The sequence below is a fragment of the Gopherus evgoodei genome, chromosome 2, assembly GCF_007399415.2.
Source record: "Gopherus evgoodei ecotype Sinaloan lineage chromosome 2, rGopEvg1_v1.p, whole genome shotgun sequence".
Taxonomy (NCBI): Eukaryota; Metazoa; Chordata; order Testudines; family Testudinidae; genus Gopherus; species Gopherus evgoodei.
This window is the reverse complement of record NC_044323.1, coordinates 220,337,521-220,358,800: the sequence shown is the minus strand read 5'-3', so window position 1 is coordinate 220,358,800 and position 21,280 is coordinate 220,337,521. Positions and strand designations below refer to the sequence as shown.

The following is a 21,280-nucleotide window of genomic DNA, read 5'->3' as shown; positions in this document are numbered from 1 at the left end:
CATTGAATACCAAGGTACGCGTCTCTTCGTTACTCAGATTTATTTTTAATTTAAATGTTCATAATTTATTTTTTTGAGACCCTTGGTCTTCTATTTAACAATCAAGCAGCTAACTATGGGAATGATCCTGGAAACTTACTGCCATGCATGGAGCTTTCCTTGTGTCTGGAGGAAGTGAAGTAAGGGTCTGTACATGTGGATACGTGCAGGATTGGACCCTGAGATAATGAAAGCTATAAAGCTACATGCACATTGTATTTTTACTTGAGTTAGTTACAAAAGTAACTATGAAGAATATGGTTTCCAGCAAGGAAAAAATGTTAACTACTAACTCAATCCATGCCTGTCCTCCCTCAAACCTCCCAAAGCAAAGATATGGAAAAAACAACTGAATAATTGATATCTATTGTAAGGCAATGTCTGGGATTTTTTGTCAGCCCACCCTGTTTGCTGGGGATGCTAATCCCTGCTGACTCATCATGGCAGATGGAGCTTGTTAGCGCCACACTGGATTTAAGGCCCTTTGGGCAGTGCGAGCTAAGGTCTAGCACTGACAGATTTTTGCAAGAAAACCGCAGGAAGAGACAAGCTTAGGAAGAAATCTCAGTCTGAGGTTTATGTTTTTATCGTTACTTTAGTAACCAGTAAAACTAAATTCCAGAAAGAGTAAGTGTGGACTAAAGAAGCGAGTGCATACTCTTGTAATGCGGAGACTCTACCTCCATACACCTAGCCTGAGGTTTATCAATTTTAGGATACAAGACTACTGTAGGATATGAGAAGAATCTTGTCAAGTATCAGAGGAGTAGCCATGCTAGTCTGGATCTGTAAAAGCAGCAAAGAATACTGTGGCACCTTATAGACTAACATACGTTTTGGAGCATGAGCTTTCATGGGTGAATACCCACTTCGTCGGAAGAATTTTGTATCCTAAGATTAATTAGGATAAAAGGCTGTAAAAGGCAGAGTCCAGAAGAGAAAAATTTCTTGATACACAGCCCACTGTACTAACTGTAGAATTCTAATTCCCAACTGATTTCCATTAGTCACGAAGGAAAGCTTGCTTTTTTTTTTGCCCCCACTAGAGAGCAGCAGTGCACTGGAGGTTTCATGGTATTTCCTAAAATACAGGCCAATTATATTTAACTGATTTTAAGGTTGGAAACACTCTCTCACCCAGGTGGGGAAATGGCTGTTCTCCCAGCTAACAACTGAACAAAGCCTCCATTACTGGAGGAATATCAAGTCAGACAGTAACTGGGGAGAAGAAAAACCATGCACCCTAAAGATGGTGCAAATTCCCCTCCAAACCCAGAAGAGCAAAATGTCAGGTTTTTTGTTTATACCTTACACTGCTCTGAAATCTGTGCGACTTTTTTTTTTTTTACACCTCTACAATTCATAAAGAAACAGTGCAGCACACAGATAAAGAATGAATATAGAAAAACACTTCTACTTGAGATTAAACGCATGACATGCTCAGAACGTCAAAAAAACAGTTATTAACAACACAGATATGTCACAGCTGGTTGCATCAGGCAACATCATCCTGGATTGCTACTTTGTTCTATAAATGTCAAGTCTACATTCTGAAACTTCTATCACGAAACATAACCTTTGAAATTTCACACATTATGGATCAGAAATGTCAGGCTATGGAATTTTTCTGTTCTGACATATGAAAAACAGGATCTGCGACATGCTGAAGAAAATCTATTACACAAAATAAATAATGAGTCCACACCAGGACCATGGATTCTAAACTGGAAAAGAGGAAACAGAGATTTATACTGTATCACCAATTCATTTCACATCACCATAAATTCAGTCTTTGTCCCTTCGCTTACCTCTATTCTGCTAGCCAAATTTAAAAAGTATAACTGCTATTCCTCCATTAAATTAAAATCTCACTGAAAACTTTCTTTCACAGATTCTAAAGAAACCCACAGAAATGAGCATTACAACATACTTCCAACATTCTTATGAGGCTGCTACATGCTTAAGATTTTTAACACACATTAAAAATGTTGAATTATAAATATATAAGTACAACACTAAGCACCTTGTACAACAGTATTATATAAAACTGTATTAGGAAAACGGCTACAGAATATAAGAGTAAGATCCAAATACATGGAAGGAATTTATTTATTCCATGCTAGACCTGTGGACCAGGATCAATAATGTATGTAAGAGTAATGGCAAACAATTTTGAGAGGCAGTGTAGTCCATAGAGTACTAGACTTGAACTCAGGAGACTTGGGTTCTAGTCTCATCTCTGCCACTTGTCTGCTGTATCTGTTTGGATTCCCACCTTTTGTCGTGTCCATTTAGTGCTAGCTCTTTGGGGCAGAGCTTTCTTCTGGAATGTGTTTGTATAGTGACTAGCAAAATGGGGTGCCATTCTTGGTCAGGCTTCTATATGCTACTGTAATACAAATTAACTGGACATTGCGTACACGAGCGATGGCCTGGAGGTAAAATGTACTAAAACATACGGCAGCATGTGTGTGTTAAACCAGCATTACTTCTTTTATAAGAAGCTTGATCATACATTCACAGCTACAATTTCCATAGACCATTGTAGTACAAAAGCAAATCTATTTTTTGTTGCTTTTCAACAGCACAAAGAAACTGGAAAGACAAAAGAGCTGATGTTTGCGTTAAATAACCATTCTGACTTGCATGAGAATTGAGACAAGGGTGGCACGTGCATCAACTCGCTAATGATTTTACTTTCAAAAAAGAAGAGAGTTTGTTTAAAAACAAAAATGGTTTGTGTAGTATTAAGTGGTTAACTGTGATCAACTGAAAAATCTTCTATGGAGAAAAACACTCTCTCTTCCAACTTAGCAAAAAGCAAACAAGCTACACGAGAAGCAGCTTGTGTCATATGTTTTTATTTTAATAACAAAACTGGACTATATTAATGTGATCTGGTTAGTTTGCACTTGCAGGGTCTACATGGTGCAGTGCAGCATGCTAGTATGCGCCGCAATTTACAGCCCCATAGTCTGAACTGCTGAGCCATGCAGGCTGTTTTGTTATTAAAATAAAAACCAAATCACCGTTTTCTTTTAAAACAAACTCCACGACCATGGTGCATAGAACACACAAGGGATATGCTCAGCTAGATTCTCTGTTTTCCCTAAATAAAACATGTATCATACCACTTTTAACTGAACTAGTGACATTGCATCAATATAAATAGCAATTCTGCAATGCATCTTACTTCTCTGCAGATCTGCTCCATGCCCACACACAGCATGCCAGTCAACGGTGCAGGCACACTGCCATCTGGGTACCTATCCCACAGTTCCCAGCATAACTCCCTAAAGTAATGGATTGTGAGAGATTTGGAAAGGCTTCTTGGAACCCAAGGGAGTCATGGAAGAAGGTGGTCCAACTTCCGTATCTCCCTGGGAAACGCAGCCATTTCTGCAAAATATTTTCAAAATGGTGGTCAGGCTGAATGGACACTGCTCATTCTTTGCTCAGGGAGTATTTTCTGCTGGAGGCCATAAAAATTAATGGCCAGACATTACATGTGGCCCAGGAGAGGCAGCAGGGGACACTCCAGTGCAAACTTAGATGAGCAGTACATGGAAAACATGGGGCAACTTGTTTGTCAGAGAGAAGCTCGATCCGTCCTCATCCTAGCCTACATGACTCCATGAGTTACATAAGAGAATTTTGTCAAGCCAAGTGCTACATTTGGGACCAGACCACCACCAACTGGTGGACAGAGTTGTTCGAGACTTTGGAGAAGCAGCAGTGGCTGCAGAACTTCTAAAGAAGGAGATCTTTTATTCTCTGTCTCGAAAGTTGACCCCAACAATGCAGCAGTGGTGGATTTGACCTGAGGAAGTTGCTAATACAAGGATACATTTTTATGATTTTGGGTGTGATGGTAAAGGAGAAGGGTGCCCGGAAGGATTTAATATGGTAATGTTTCAAGCTCAGAAAATTTTGCTTAATAAAATTTTAGAGAAAGAAATCCTGAAAACCATGTTTATTAAAACATAAAACATGCAGGCCAGCTGCAATAAGCACCCAATACAATTAGCCACAACCCCACACATAGTTAAGTTATTGTTGGACACAATATTAACAGAGAATGAACCTATTCCTGTTCTCTTTTTCCTGACAATAGGCAGGGGTTGAGTACCATGGAAATGACCAGGAGGCAAGTTCTATAAATACTGCTACTGTCCCATACTATGGCACTGTGTTGAGGAGCTGGTGTCCACACATAGGGACCTGTGAAAGGACACACCGTGCAGTTTGCTCTCGGGCTCTACATGTATTCCCTGAAGAACCACTTCTGGAACACTTGCGCTTCCAGCCTCATTTTCCTGTCATGATAATTTTAAGTCATGACCTCTCAGTTCTCTTTCCTATTTGTCTTGGCATTCAAAAAAGCAACTTAGTTTGTCCTCCTCACACTTCTGTTTCTTGGCTGCATTTAGTAAATTCTATCACTGTCCCTTTCCATGTTTCCCTGAAGGTAAAGAAACAATTCATCTTTCTCATTTTTCACCTGTTGACACGAAGATTTGTCAAGCAATCTGCCTCTTGTGTTGCCAAATGTCTGATCACTCTCCACTTATGTTGAGCTAGCATTTCCCAGTTGTGGCCTTGATGCAGTGATGGTTTCTAAAATTAAATATAAGGAAATGGTTAATATGCATATTAACACACTAGACCCCTTACAATACCAAGAATGCAATACAAGCAACATTTTTTCAGTTCACTTTGAATTCCAAAGCCTACAAGGAAGACACCCTGTGCTAGGATTAGATATGGTAATGATCGTCTCCCTAACATTTATTTATTTTTGTTCCCCGATGAAATTTTGGGTTAGGTGCAAGGGGTCTGAGTGCATTCCTGGTAGGAGGTAAAGGATGAACATTGCAGTACAGAGAGACTCATACTGGGTTACTTACTGCAGACGGCAAGATGCCTGGAAAGACCCTCTGCATTAGATTGTAGCAAAGTAAAGAGATTGCTATTAAGGTGAGCGTGAGAGGGTAGGGGGAAGAGAAGCTAATATATTTGCTATACTTATTTTCTCAACTGGTAACACAGGATGTGCAATGGAGCTGAAGAAAGTGAAGTGAGTTTATATGAGGGCCAGGGAGTTTGGAACCTGAATTAAGAATGAATGTCTACAGAACTGTCTTTACCAGAATATTTTTTAGAATATTTGGGAAACTTTGGGCTAAATTACACCATTATCTGATAGGCTGCTATCTTGTGCTGACTGACAGAGCGATGCTTTCACTGCTCTGGCCTATAGCTGCTTTAAAGCAGGTTGCTACCTGATAATAGCTTAGGCTTGTGTCCCACGTACGTGATAGAAAGCCGACATGAAATGTGGTTGGAAATAGCTAAGTGCTTTATGTCCTCTTACCCAAAAGCAGCATGTGGACCAAGCCATAGTCCCCATCATGGAGCTTTCTGAAAGCATTCCGTTTTGCCATTTTCAATGTATCTGTGGTTCTATAACTTTATTTTTTAGTTTTCCCTGCTTGGTCACCCTGTTGAGACTGGTCTTGTGGCATGGTTCAGAAACACCTCTGCAGAATTTGCCAAGTACTTGTATCCTTACTTCGAACAGCAAGTGTAGCTGACAAAAGGTGTGTTTTGCATGGGGCATATGGAGAGGGCTCCTGAATCTGGCAGTGTGGCGGAACACAACAAAGCAAGTGGAGGGGTTCCTTCCTCCCTCACAAGAGACTGCATCTACCCATTTCATGACAGTTATAGCAGCACTCAGATGAACCCAGCCATCAAGCATGCAGATAAAGCCCAAAGCAGTAAAAACAGCAGCAGCAACATACCTTGTGTGGAGGTCCCCTTATTTCTGAGCATCACATTCTCCCAAACCCACTTGGCTGCTGTCTCTGGAACTTGTTTCAATCAAGAGGGCTTGAGGCCCCAGCACAGTTGCAGACATGTCCTGGCCCTCACTCTGATTCTAGGCCTGGATGATGGCGTCCTCCTCTTCTTCTCCCCACAGCACACTGCTGGGTGCCCTGGTGCTGTCAAAAAGGAACTCCGCTCCTTTAATTCGAAAGGGCCAAAAAAATGAGGCAGATTTTCTTCCCTGCCTGGAAAGTCTACTGGCACCCTAGGCATTGTTGCACTGCAGCTTCAGACTCTTGATCTTCTCCTGGCACTGTCCCATGGAGCAAATGATAAGCTCCTGGGCAAAATGCTTTTACACCTGGTCACAACACAGTTCAGCAGACACTATCACTTCATCGTCTTAGTAGTTCACAAGCACCCTGTGTCATCTGCATCAGACCAGCTGATAGATATGCTCATATGATGGCTTCTTCTGAGAAATGCCCCAAGAGCAGTTTGGTAAATGTAGCAATCACAAAGAATTGGATGCTGGTGAGAACATGTGTGCCATGAGATCTGAAGTGGGTACAGTATCTCATTCAGTACAGGTGAGGGACTTGCAGAAAACTTGACCCAGATCAACAGAACAGAAATTTTACCAGATAGGCGCAGTGGAGGATGGAGTAATTGCGCGTTGCAGCTGCTATGCCAGAACTTGAGGTCTGTACTTGAGTTAACCTTGCTCACAGCAAGTGCAGCTTACATAGTGCTATGATCACCTATGTTCCATTGGTAGCAACTGTGTGTGTGGATTGTTACTTGCATGGTAAAAGATCCTCACACTGGTTAGTAGGCCGAAATCCTCTAGTGTAGACAAGACCATAGAGGGCAAAACAACATGGGAATGCATGCAACATCCCCTGCCCAATAGTATTGGATAAGAAGAGCTGTGTGGCACGCACCTGCCTCCAAAAGCAAGAAAGAAATAAGAATCTAGCAAAGGAGAACCTGCCAGCAGAAGCTACACATAAATGGGAGCTCTACCTCAGGAACTATTTTGGAGCAAGACATCATAAACTAGGATCAAGTTGTTAAACCCTCCACTCAGTTATAATCAAGAGCAAAGTCATGTGGTGAAAATCCCGCAGCCTCCACAAAAGCAGAGACAAATGTGCCACATACTGGAAACACATCCAAGACTGAAATACTCAAAACACTTGCCCCATAAGTGTAACAAAAGAGAGGGTGGCAATGCTAAAAAGCTTCAGGGATTAGGACATTAATACAGGCCTTGCAAGATGAGAACATGAGATGTGAGCTGTGACACAGACTTTTAGAGTGGACGAGCACTGCAACCTCCCCTATCCCTGAAAAGCAGAGCGTAGTAATAACTAAGCAACAGTTCCAATCCCCCACCGCCATTCTGAGTTAGTCATGGGCAGGACCCAGGGCTCAAAAGGTGCCCTCCTCCTCACACTACAGGCATAGCCGCAGAAGCATAGTGATACTGGAACAAATCCCAGTACACAATGGGAATCGTTCTAAGATGCAGAATGTTGCAGGGGAAGCTAAACCTACTCTTAGTGGTCTAAAACAAAGGATTTCTAGAAATCTTCATAAAAAACAACCTAAACTCCAACATAATACTTTAAAGCCAACTTCATATGATTTGTTTGGTTTAATAATTATATTAACAGAGCAGACCACTCCACCTGAGCTCAGATCTTCAAGTAATATTTCACATTATCAGCTGGACTTTCACTTACATTTAGTGGGCAAAAATTAAGCAAAAGATCCATATTAATTAAAAAGTCTTGCCCTTATTTAATATGAAGAGAAAAAATGGTTGAAAGAATGCTCTGTGAACTGTCATTTTGTGAGGAACAGTTTTATTAAAGAAAAAATAAATGTACAACCAGGCAAGTACTCACTGTGACATTGTACAGCATTAGTAGCTCTTAATAAGAGCACAATAAAGGTTTAGCTTCTTGTTATTGCAGACGAGAACCAGTAAGTTAATATCAGTTGGTGGAGTGTCACATACAATTGCCTAAGGTTTCTGTGTATTTAAACATACTGCAGGCTCTTCTTTGTGCAAAGACGACACATTATGTGTCCATAACAGCAACAGAAACCCTGAAGAGAGGATATATTGTAGGTGAATAAACTTTCAACAGCAATTTTCTGAATAAAATTGCTATTGAAAGTTCATTCACCTATCTTATAGGATTTACAATACTGGATTAAATCAAATACAGCATCTTGTCTGGCCAATACTCGATGCTTCATAGGCAAGTAAAAAAAGTGCAAAAAACCTCATCACTTCAATACACCTAACCAATTGTACAATGTTGTACATGGGATAAAACATTCTTCTTCACAGACAGCTGTAATAATAAACTCACAACCTGAAGCATAAAATCTAATTACCATAATCTTAATTACAGCTGCTTTCCATTCTTTCTATTGACTATTTAGCATTCTGGTGTTCTTGCTAACCTACTGCCCTATGGACAGTTTTACAAGGACTTCCATCTCGGGTATGAATTTTTATGTTAATTAAGATTCTGTAATTGCTTTTGGTCTCTGCTCATTTGTTTTATTTTTGTTTTCAGTATTTTCCATCCCCTTCACTCCCTCAAAAGCAAGTAAGTGATAAATCTGCCCCTAAGTGTTTAGATACACGTTGATTCTTTTCTGCTCTAAAGATTAGGAGTTCACGTAAAACAGTAGTGGCTTACTCAAATTTCCATACACTCACATATTACAAAAAATCTAAATTAAATGAAGTTTCCGGACACTGTTTGCCTCACTCACAACTCACCCACACTCCACACAATTAGTAAAGCCTGCTGCACCCACCGCTCTACTTCTGCTGACCCAGAAGCCTGAAGGCTTCAATTTAGCAAACCACTCCTATTCTGCAACTCATGTAGGCATGTGCTTAAAATTAACTTCAAGCACATGCTTAAATCCTATTGACTTTAATGGGACTTAACCTTTAGTGCTAAAGTGTTCTGCTGAACAGCGATGGACATAAGCACATGCTTTGGTGCTTTGCTGAGCTGTGGCCTAAGTTAATAACTCTGGAATGGCCTAGTGTTTGAGGTAGTTGGCTTCAACTACCATTCGCATTTGCTAAATGTAACCTAGACATAAAATAAGGGAAATATTAACCAACACAACCTTATCACATCAACATTTAACAAAATTTTATTTTATTTGATAAAATAAAATCTTTAAGAAATGGAAACCATTTCTGCCTTTGGCAAATAGACAGCAGGATTAGAGTGATGTTTTTTAAACAAGCATTTCTATGGTTTTTCATTCACTCTGCTCTGACATTAAATTGATTAGCACTGTTTTGAGCAAATGTTTCACATTATTATACTGTTCAGTTTACATCAGACCATGAATATTCAGTCACCTGTTCTAAGCTTTATTATTTACTGTGCAACCCAAACCCATCCAAACTCAGTTTACTCAAAACAAAGACACTCTCAGGTACTGTATTTTTGCATTAAATACAGTATGTGGACACACAGTCTATAGAGAAACTGAACAGCAATTATATTCCTCTCTCAGTGCTACAACCTCTCACAAAGTCTGTTTTCCAAAATTTATTTAAAAAAAAGTTTGTCAACAAAAGTGTTTACAAAAACAAATCTTGGGAAGTAACAATAAAGCACACAAAACGTTTTTGCTTGCATAGAAACTATTTAAAAAACCCGCAAGTATACAATAATAAGCAGGATTACAACACTAATGCACAGAACACAAAAGCTTCAAAATTTTCCCCCCCAACAGTTGTTCTTATTGCAGATGTTTACAGATCAAGAAAAAAATGTCCAGCTAAATAAGTTGCTGGTACTTTTATTAGAAGTGTCTTAACATTTTTCTGTGGTGTTTCTACATTGATTTCTTGTTTAAATAGTCAGGCAACATGTTAAAAAGAAAGCCACCTGACTACCAATAAATACCAGCTTACCTGTTTAAGTGCCTTTTTGGTGTGCTGCTGGAAGGAAGACACTAGCTTGCTTTGCACTGGTGTGTTAGTAAGGCTTGAGTCTCGATTGGAAGACGCTTCTTCAGGTATCTGCTTCGGACAAACTATGAAAAAGAAAAAAAAAATGGATTTTAATACCATTGCTTAGGCACTTGAGGTCTTAAGAGGATCCTACAAATGGAATAAGGGACCCTGTCACCAGAAAGCAATCTCCACGGCTGATGAACCATGAAAGTCATGGAGTCTCAGGATCTGCTAGACTTGAATTTTCAGCCACACACTAACATCTAATGCATTGCTTCACAAATGTTTGTTTCTAATCATGTTCAACCCTAGACTTGAACAGAGATGAGTGCTATGTTCCAGAATATGAATGTTCACACTGGGAGTTATACCAGTATAACTACAGCAGTCTAATTATATTGCTAAATCTCTACTTGTAGACCTCCACGCTCTAAGTGGCAACAGAGACTGGGCCAGGACAGAAGCTATGGAGTGTAGGAAGCTCAATTACATATACTGAGCTCTTTTCCATGTCACCCCACCACACTGGGGCTACCTCTCCAATTCAGAAAACTAAACTTCTCTCTTGAATAAACCAGTCTGTTGTAGAACCAAATTCTGTACCCTTCTGTACCGCTCAGGAGCTCATGGGTATTTTCCATCTGATCAAGCCTTGATGTGGCAATTGAAATATTTTACGTATATCATGTTTTCTAAATAGAAGTAGACCAGGGGTCAGCAACCTTTCAGCAGTGTTGTGCCAAGTCTTCATTTATTCACTCTGATTTAAGATTTCAAGTGCCAGTCATACATTTTAACATTTTTAAAAGGTCTCTCTCTCTCTCTCTCTCTAAGTCTATAACTCATAGACTCATAGACTCTAGGACTGAAAGGGACCTCGAGAGGTCATCGAGTCCAGTCCCCTGCCCTCATGGCAGGACCAAATACTGTCTAGACCATCTCTGATAGACATTTATCTAACCTACTCTTAAATATCTCCAGCGATGGAGATTCCACAACTTCCCTAGGCAATCTATTCCAGTGTTTAACTACCCTGACAGTTAGGAACTTTTTCCTAATGTCCAACCTAAATCTCCCTTGCTGCAGATTAGATAACATATAACTAAAATATTGTTGTATGTAAAGCAAATAATTTAAAAAATGTTTAAGAAGCTTCATTTAAAATTAAATTAAAATGCAGAGCCCCCCGGACCCGTGGCCAGGACCCAGACAGTAGAGTGCCACTGAAAATCAGCTTGTGTGCCGCCTTCGGCACGCGTGCCATAGGTTGCCTACCCCTGAAGTAGACAGTAACTTTTTTTCCCCAGGAAGTTTAACAAGATTACATGTCTGAATATATATTTAGAAGAGAGACACTGATGGCCCTGTGTTCTAAAAATATTTATAACTATGTAACTGCATAACAGATTGTAATGGCTTCTAAGAAGCCATCCCCGTCTATCAAGTAACCATTGTTTGGTAAACCAAGAACACACACATGCTCATCTGAGTGATGGACTGGAATAGCTCACAAAGAAGAGTTCTGGTCTCTCAGGCAAATATATGTTGCTAATTTTCAGGTCTCTTAAAAATACATGTTTCAATGAGTTAATATTACAGTACTTGCTTTTAAACAGCTGCCTGAATGTGTGTGTCTCTGAGGGTCTCTAAGACCAAAAAAAAAAAAAAAAAAGGCCATGTAAATTAATTTATATTTTAAATCCAACTATGTTTAAACAATATTAAGACTGCAAAAACAGCTAAAATATTCCATTAGACTTACTTTTCAGCAGATAAAAGTAAAATGGCTGTAAAAATGATTGCAGACTCTGATGTTTTGTCTATACTGCTATTTCCATCAAATTTCAACCACCAGTGTAGCTAAAACAGTGCTAGAACCAGTTTGAATTTTGTGTAAATTTCCCCATGCTCACATAGTAACTGGTTTCAATCCTCAGATACATAGCAAAGATTGCCACATATCTTCGAATATCTACTATAGTGCTATGCACGTGTAAACAATCCAGTAGTGGTTTTCCAAAATGTGCAATGGGGTGTATCACATCTATAGAAGCAGGTTTGGGATCCTCAAAAAAGTTGCAATGGCATATGTCAGCTGTGAATTTGGCCTTATACTTTTATCCTGATTTGCTGTGTGGTTTTCCTTTTTACTGCTCAGTGGAGCGAGCAGAGAATTCAGTGCCACTCAATTTCTTCGTCTTTGGTAATGCCTTCCACCATTAATATTATTGAAACTTTTTTTTCTATTTATAAGATAAAGTATGGAATTCTGACAACTTACTTGCCAATAATTCATTGCCAGTATGAGGCATAACTGGTAACACACTGAACATTTGTTTTCATCTTGGGAACAAAAAATAGTCACTACTCATCTCACAAACGGTAGAGAAAGAACTACTTTTTCACAGTTATGTCATTATGTCAATACAGTTCTCATAGTCGACTGGGAAGAGAGTTTTGCCAGAAGCTTTATAAGTGAAATTTGTCTCTCTTCTTTTTTGCTTATGCTGAAATTATGCCTCTCAATACCTCGGGGAGCTGATGGGCAAAAAAATGACTTGAACTCAACTGCATCACACTGTTTGGATAAGAGTCTTTTTCACATGATCAGCAAAGCTCACTATCAAAGAGACAACTTAAAGAAGGTATCAGCAGCAAACAAACATGCTAGTCCAAATATTTATTTAACCTCATCTCTGCAAATATTTGGGCACCTAAGATACAAAACACATAATCCAAAAACAAAAACTTGGTATTTTAAATTGCTCAACTTCTGTCTCCACTTCCCTTTTTGTTTTTAATAAGAAATTTTCATGGATTGTTACATTTCTATTAGGTAGCCAGTTTGTTTTGTTGGCAAAATAAAGGGGTCAAAGAATTGAAGGAAAAGCAGGAGTTGTTTTATGTATATAAAACCCTACAATGTAAGAAAGGGCAGAAAAGTGGAATCTTATAAAAACAAATGAATTTTAGAAAAAATATGACAGGAAAGCCACAAAATGTCCTTCATAAGAAAGTAAGATGCAACATGTCCTGTCACTAAGCATATATTTTATTCCTCCATGGTGACAGGGAACCCCACCCACTCCTTATATAGAAAGGCCCGATTTTGATCCAATCTCCAGGATATAAACCCAAGTGTCCTTAATTTACTTTCGTGATGATACAAGTTCACAATGTTGTGATGCTGTATCATCATCCAAATGGCAAGAAGTCATACAGCAAATGTCAAACTCTTGATGCAGAAAATCTCAGGACAAAGCCACAATATTTGTAACCCTAAAGAATGGAGGGGGGGAGTCTTATTATCTTACTTCCTGTGAATTAAAAGTGATACAGAAGGAAAACTAAAGGGAAAAGTTGAAGAGTAGAAGCAATAGAAATACTCTAATGGGAATGGCAATATTCAGAAAAGTAATACTCAGCAACAAAACAGTCAGCTCCAATATGCAAAACAGAATGAAGAATAGTGTAATAGAAAATAGAGCTATAAGCAGGAAGGGCTAGAAGTAACAGGGCACATGTCCATATACATCAATGATAAGTAGATGGAACTGCCACATGCACACATACCCTATATCAGAAATGTGTGATCCTTTGTTCTCTCTGGATTATAAAACAGCAGCAGCAATACAACTGACTGCCTAGGCAAAAAGTTCTGAGTAGCATGGAGTAGAGTGGGAGAAATATCTGGGTAGTCAGCAATTATTCACCACTAGTGATACGAGGAAGTAGGGGAAGAGAAAGGAAGCAAGCAGAATTAAGACAAGGGAGGCACTTCATTCAGTGAGATGATTAGCATTACTGAGTTCTAGTTTATATGGGGTACAGGACCCAGTAGAGGAAGTGAGAAGAAAGTGGCTGCGAGACAATAAACTGTTAGATCTGTTGATTTTCTTTAAACAAAACAAAATCAATGTGCCAACCATTGACAGCATGGTTCACTAACTTTCTCCAAAACCTTAAAATTAAATGGGGCTTAGGATACCAATGTTAAGTATATCTATACACCAAAAAATGTTTAGTGAAACATAATTCAAAATGACTATGCAGCTACAGCACTGAAAGTTATTAGGAATAATAATAAGCAGACTTGTTTATGATCTACAGAAAATTTCCCTGAATGCATTAAGAAGCCCTATCTTTCCAAAATATATGGAACAATTGATTTTGATTTCAGACAGGCCAGACTGATTTAAAATCAGACCAGAAAAACCAACAGTGGTACAATTCCTTCCCTACTATGGTAACCACAGCAGACAAGAAAGTGTGTCTGAAATATGGCTATTAGTAAAAGAAATTAATATTACTACCATATGCTAAAAACAGTAATCTACCTCAAGAATAAAATCTATGCCCACACTCTTTAATATTAAACTATACAGAAAACATCCTCAGAAAAACATAAATCTCTGACTAAAATATCCCACAAAATTCTATACATTTTCTTTGGGTGACATAGATATATACTTGTTTTGACATAATTGGTCATGGCTTGTCAACACTGATATGTCAAACAATTCACCTAAGTCACACTTTCATCTGCAGAGCTTAACTTGCAAAATCTGAACAGTTCACATCTCCAATCTGTTAGCTTTATTCTTTATCAAACAAAATATAGTTTGGGAGAACATGAGTAACAGTGCTCAAACACTTTTTTTTGGAAAATAAAAAACAGAAAAAAGCCCTGTAACATGATATGCTCACGTTAAAGTAACCAATGCAGCACAAAATAGAATTGAACCTAAGAACTCCACTAATCTCAGAAAACTGCGGATCCTCCTTCCACAGCAAGGCATCTTTTTCATCAGAGAAGTATGATCTGTTACTAACCAACCCCCAACCCTTTAAGGCCTCACTAATTCTGCTCTATAGCAGAGAATAAAAGAGCCTAGAGACCTCCCCCAATTAGCTCCCAGCCTCTCACACTGCACCACTTCAGTAGTTGGGACCTTCCCACCCACAGTAATGAAGCAAATGGTAGTCAATCTTGCCCTGGAGGGGGCAGATAATTTTCCTTTGTAACTGCTGGTGGAGAAATGAAGAAAATAAATCAAAAGCTGGGTCTCTGTCCAATCTGTAAGATGAGGAAGAGCCCCATATGTTCAGGCTGTGAGCCCATTAAACTTCTGCTGGGGAACACTGTACATTAGTATCAAAATATATACCAAACATATTCAGCGGAATCGCTAAGCATCATTCCCAAGAGACCAACTGCTATAAGTCACAGGCTGCCTTGAATGAGCCAAAATTTCCATTCCTGGGAAGGAAGAGTATGGAAAGCCTCAATGGATACTTCATAGCCAAAGGAAGAGGAACATTAGCTCCATAGTCAAGAGTTATCCTTGTGGTTTCTTAGCCCAGAAAAAACACAGAATTTCAATGGACTAACAATTGCAAAGACAAAATTTCAAGACTCAAGATGAATCTGATCCTCCAACTTCTGGATGGCTGATCTACCATGTCCACTAGTGTTACACTAGAGATGAATTTGTCACAATGTAGTCAGTTTCACTTTTACAACTTAAGAAGTTTTAAATTTAAGAGTGCTGGAACTGTAGTTTTTGTTAGGAAGTAGTGAGGTCACCTAGGACTACTCTACACTTAAAAAGCTGAAGTTGGGGTTCGCCTGTCGGCATAGGTACTCCACCTCCCTAAAAGCTGGTAGATGGGTTGATGGGAGAATTCTCCTGTTGACCGACCGACCAAGCACTGTCTACACTGGGGGTTATATAGGTTTAACTGCGTCACTCAGGAGTATGGATTTTTCACACCCTGAGCAATGTAGACCTAATTTCCTAGTGTAGATGAGGCCCTACTCAGAGCTAGTCAAACTTTAGAATCTATGTTTGTCACAGACTGGAAGTGGAAGTCACACCTTTCTATGGATCACTACCATCTCCATCTTGAGATCATGATGCACTCCTCTGATTGGAATGAAGGACCAAGTTGGCAGATGGAACCCAATGGGTTTCAGACAATCTAGAGATGGATACTCTTTTGACTACAAACCACACTACTGTGGTCTGCCACGCACTGTAGGATATTATAACCATTTCTTATCCTAGACTATTATCATTTTGGATCTTAAACACTAAGTATGGCTTCATCTTTGCATGGTACTTGGATGACCTACAACTGATGATAAGAAAGCCTGCTGGAGGGCTGCTGGTGGAATTCTCATTCCAAACTAGGTAACTGGAGCATGAATAATTTTTTTTTAACATATGCCATGATGGTATGGGAAATCCTGATGTACAACCATTCCAGATGGTCGTCAACCTAATTAATCCAAGTTCTTACCACAGCATTCAGTGAAATAATCACATGTTTATCACTGAGGAGTCTAAAAAAAATTTCTAAAAAAACTGCTCAGATCCAGATCAAGAAGTTTGCATCCGTGCTGGCAAAACTGTACCGGGGAGAGTAGGGAAAAAGGAAGAGAAGAGGAGCAGATTTTTCTATACGTTAATTTCAAACAGAGTTTTGCTGAGGTACTGTGAAATCTGAAGGCTATGACTTAAAGACAAGTGGAAAGACACTGGGACCAGTTAACTATCAGTGCTCCCCTCTGGGTAACACCTACTTTTAAAGAAGATATTGTTAGACTCACACATACCCCGTTCCTGCTCAACAAACTCTCTCAAGATGGAAGATTGCTCCAATTATCACCCTGTCTTGAATCCTCCTTTTGGGAAAAGGCTGTCAAGGAGGATGAGTGGAACCATTCTGGCAACATCTAGGACTCTCAACTATTCTGACCCATTCAGTACATTACCCAGATTATACTTGTGTCAGCTGGTGACTTTCTTCTGGCAATAGATGAAGATCAGGTACTCATGCTCATTCTTTCAGACTGTCCAACAATGCTGCCTATGAAGTTATGCTGACACATTTACAACCCAAGCAAAGGTATATGGAATCACTCAGGTGGCTCCATTCCTTTCTTTAAGGGAGAACCCACAAAGTAAAATAGGCCAATCGCTTATTTACTTTTAGCAAGGCCTCACAGTCTTCTAGTTTCTATTCTGGCTTGTCACACATTCAACGTCTATCGAGCGGAGAACCATCTTATTGTTCTATGTTTGTACAATGCCTGGCACAACAGGGTCCTCATCCACAATGGGGTCCTGGGGCTCCTAGGCATGATTGAAATACATGTAATAAACAAACAAACATGGAGCTGCTGATGAAAGAAAAGAAAAGAAAAGAAAAGAAAAGAAAAGAAAAGAAAAGAAAAGAAAAGAAAAGAAAAGAAAAGAAAAGAAAATGGACAATATCCAACATTATATAGTTTCACAGATTTGTAGATTTTACGGCAAAAGAAATTATGTTCTTCTAGTGTTACTTCCTTTAAAACACAGGCCAAAGAATTTTATGCAAAATTCTTGCATCAAGCCCATATATTACAGTTGAGTTAGAAACTAGGGGCGGGGGGGAAAGGACATCAGTCCTTAAAGACTTCAAATGATGGAAAATCCACCACGTACTCTGGTAAACTGTTCAAAATATGTGCCTTAATTCTAACCTGATTTTATCGAGCCTTCAGCTTTCAGCCACTGAACCTTGTAAAGCCTTTGTCTGCTAGATTCAAAAGGGCTCTCTTCTACCAGAAATCTTTTCTCTTTGATAAAATAGCTTGAGCTTCCTAAGGGTTTCGCTGTAAGGTATATCTCCAAAACGCAAATCATTCGCGTAGCTCTCTTCTGAATTTTTTCTATACTTTTTTTTCTTTTTACACATCAAAAATGTATACAGCCCTCCAGTAATGGTGTTACCAATGCTGTATACAGAGGTGATATCACTTCCTTATTCCTACTTGATATTCCCCTGTCTATATGTCCAAAGATTTCATTAGCCTAATTAGCTAGAATATCGCACTGGAAACTCACATTTAATTCCATGATCCCTACGTATCTTCCAGAGTTACTGCTTTACTGGATTCATAGCCCATCCCATTAGTGTTATCTACTTTCTTTGTTCCTAGATGCATGAACATGCATTTGTTTGTAATAAACAGCATGTTGTCCAAATTAGTCCAGGTACCAATCTGCCTTACTGACCTGCCCTTGTCATTATTTACCACTCCATCAATTTGGTCATCTATAAACTTCACCACCAATGATTTTATACACTTTTTCTTAAATATTAATAAAGATATTGAATAGCACTGGGCCAAGAACAGAAGATTTCACTAGAAGCATTCCTTTTGCCTGATGATTCCTACTGAGATCACTCATTTGTCCAGTTCTTAATCTGTTTAATATGGGCAACACTGATCTTCTGCACTGCTCATTTTTTAAGCAGTTGTGTGCAGTAAGTTAAATGCCTTACATCAGCACTTACTGAACCAAACTTGTATTCTCATCAAAAAGTGATAAGACCTATTTTTCATAAAATTACATTGACAGAATTAGTTATGCTACAATCTTTTATTCTTTACTGATTGCATCCCATATTAGCCTTCCCTTCACTTTGCACAGGAATGTCATACTAACCAGACCATAGTTACCAGGCTCATCCTATTTACCCTTTTCAAATATTGGCAAAACATTCATTTTTTCCAGTCCTCTGGAATTTCCCCCATATTCCAAGATTTGTTTAAAAATCAGCACCATTAGTTCAGAGAACACCTTGGCCAATTTTTTTTTAAATGCCTGGTTGCACGTTATCAGGACCTCGAGATTTAAAATGTTTATCCATAGCAGTTGCTGTTTAACATCCTGTCTAGTAAATGTCTGAATACAAAGTATTTCATTAAGAAAGCAGTATGATTGCTCAGAGCTCCGGTATGAAATGCAGAAAAACCTGAGAGTCTCTGGATTAAGTTTAGAAGTGTGAGCAACAAGGGGATGATATCATGGTGGGAGACTGCTATAGACCACCAGACCGGGGGATGAGGTGGATGAGACATTCTTCCGACAACTAGCAGACGTTACTAGATCGCAGGCCCTGGTTCTCATGGGAGACTTTAATCATCCTGGTATCTGACAGGAGATTAATACAGTGGTGCACAGACAATCCAGGAAGTTTTTGGAAAGTGTAGGGGAAAATTTCCTGGTGCAAGTGCTGGAGGAACCAACTAGGGGCACAGCTCTTCTTGACCTGCTGCTCACAAACAGAGAAGGGGAAGCAAAAGTGGATGGGAACCTGGGAGGCAGTGACCATGAGATGCTCGAGTGCAGGATCCTGACACAATGAAGAAAGGAGAGCAACAGAATACGGACCCTGGACTTCAGAAAAACAGACTGACTCCCTCAGGGAACTGATGGGCAGGATCCCCTGGGAGAATAACATGAGGGGATAAGCAGTCCAGGAGAGCTGGCTGTATTTTAAAGAATCCTTATTGAGGTTGCAGGAACAAACTATCCCGATGTGTAGAAAGAATAGTAAATATGGCAGGTAACCAGCTGGCTTAACAGTGAAATCTTTGCTGATCTTAAACACAAAAAAGCAGCTTACAAGAAGTGGAAGATTGGACAAATGATCATGGAGGAGTATAAAAATATTGCTCAGGCATGCAGGAGAGAAATTAGGAAGACCAAATCACACTTGGAGTTGCAGCTAGCAAGAGATGTTAAGAGTAACAAGAAGGGTTTCTTCAGGTATGTTGGTAACATGAAGAAAGTCAAGGAAAGTGTGGGCCCTTTACTGAATGAGGAAGAAAACCTAGTGAGAGGGTGTGGAAAAAGCTGATGTACTCAATACTTGTTTTGCCTCTGTCTTCACAAACAAGATCAGCTCCCAGACTGCTGCACTGGGCAGCACGGTAAGGGGAAAAGGTGACCAGCCCTCTGTGGAGAAAGAAGTGGTTTGGGACTATTTAGAAAAACCGGACAAGCACAAGTCTATGGGGCCAGATGCGCTGCATCCGAAGTGCTAAAGGAGTTGGCGGATGTGATTGCAGGGCAACTGGCCATTATCTTCGAATGGTGGCGGGAAGCATCTGGAGGTAGGCAGAAATAAAAAAAAAGAAGAATAATGTAGTATAGTATTAAAATATAGCATGCTATTAAAAGTCAATTTATTAACTTTTTTATTAAACTTCTTTAATGATAATGTGAAAAGTCAGTGCCAATTTTGACAGTCATTTCATTTTTGGCCACTTAGCTGGCAGCGTTTTGCATCAAACAGAGCATCAGTATTAGATTTGGTATCCAGAGACAAAACCAATTTTAGTGTTGCTTTCAAATGTTCATCAGTGAGCCTTGACCTTAACACAGATCTGTTAATCTTCATGGAAGAGAAAAACTGTTCACATATATATATAAGCAGCAAAGAATCCTGTGGCACCTTATAGACTAACAGACGTTTTGGAGCACGAGCTTTCGTGGATGAATACCCACTTCGTCAGATGCATGTGTATTCACTCACAAAAGCTCATGCTCCAAAACAGGATTCTTTGCTGCTTTTACAGATCCAGACTAACACGGCTACCCCTCTGATACTTGACACATATATGTGTACTTCCAAACATTGCAATTATCCTTGCGGAAGCAGAGAATAACATAGGAAATCTTTCTTGTGAAAGAAACCTGTAGAATTCTGGAATTCCAACATCTGTATACTTCTGCTTCAAAATGCTGTCACATTGAAGCTGTGGAACCTCCTTGTTTTTCATTTTCATGAAGGAATCAATCTCCTAAGTGCAAAAAAAAACCGTTTCAAAACATTTCCAAGACTCAGTCGTCTAACCTGAGTGTGATACAGAAGTTCCCCATACTCACTGTTCATACTTGCCAGAAAAGAAGTGAACTGTCTGATTCAGACCTTGTGCACATATAAAATTAACCATTTTAACAAATACATCCATAACTTCCTTCATTTGTAGACTTTTACTACACAGGGCTTCTTGGTGCAAAATACAATGTATACCGGTGAAGCTAATTCCTGCTATATTGAGGCTGTTCAGTTTGGTCTTCAATAATCCAACCACACCAATGTTTTCAGAGCACATGGATGGTGCACAGTCCATAGCCAAAAATACGAGTTTGTTCCACAGCAGAGCAGCTTTTTCAATGCACTCTTCCAGTTCTTGAAATATGTCACATCCCATTGAGGTACCCTTCAGTGGCATTAAGTCTAGCAACTCTTCAGTTATATTCAAATTGCAATCCACACCTCTAATGAACACTGCACACTGTGCGGTATCTGAAACATCTGTACTCTCATCAAGAGCAATTGAAAATGCTTCAAAGCCTTTTGCCATTTGAATCAATTGTTTTTGCACAATATCAGCTAAATCTGTTATCCTGCAGGCAACTGTGCTGGCAGACAAGCTTATGCATTCAAAAACTCTCTTCCTATCAGGACATAAAATTTCGCTGCCCTTCATAAGACATTCTTTTACGAATAAGCCTTCTGTAAAAGGTCATGATGATTTACCTATCATTTCACTTA

The 21,280-nt window shown here is 39.3% G+C and overlaps 1 protein-coding gene across 8 annotated transcripts in view; it reads right to left on the bottom strand.

Moving 5' to 3' along the window:
* ASXL3 (ASXL transcriptional regulator 3) overlaps positions 1–21,280 on the bottom strand; it is a 147,884-nt gene that overhangs the window by 63,943 nt on the left and 62,661 nt on the right. For 7 of the 8 annotated variants that reach the window (XM_030552999.1, XM_030553000.1, XM_030553001.1 and 4 more), the window contains one exon: positions 9,839–9,960. In XM_030552999.1, coding sequence (XP_030408859.1) covers positions 9,839–9,960 — 122 coding nt within the window. Of the gene's footprint in view, positions 1–4,540; positions 4,657–5,843; positions 5,924–9,838; positions 9,961–21,280 lie in introns of those variants that run through there. The other variant, XM_030553007.1, reaches the window with a different exon arrangement.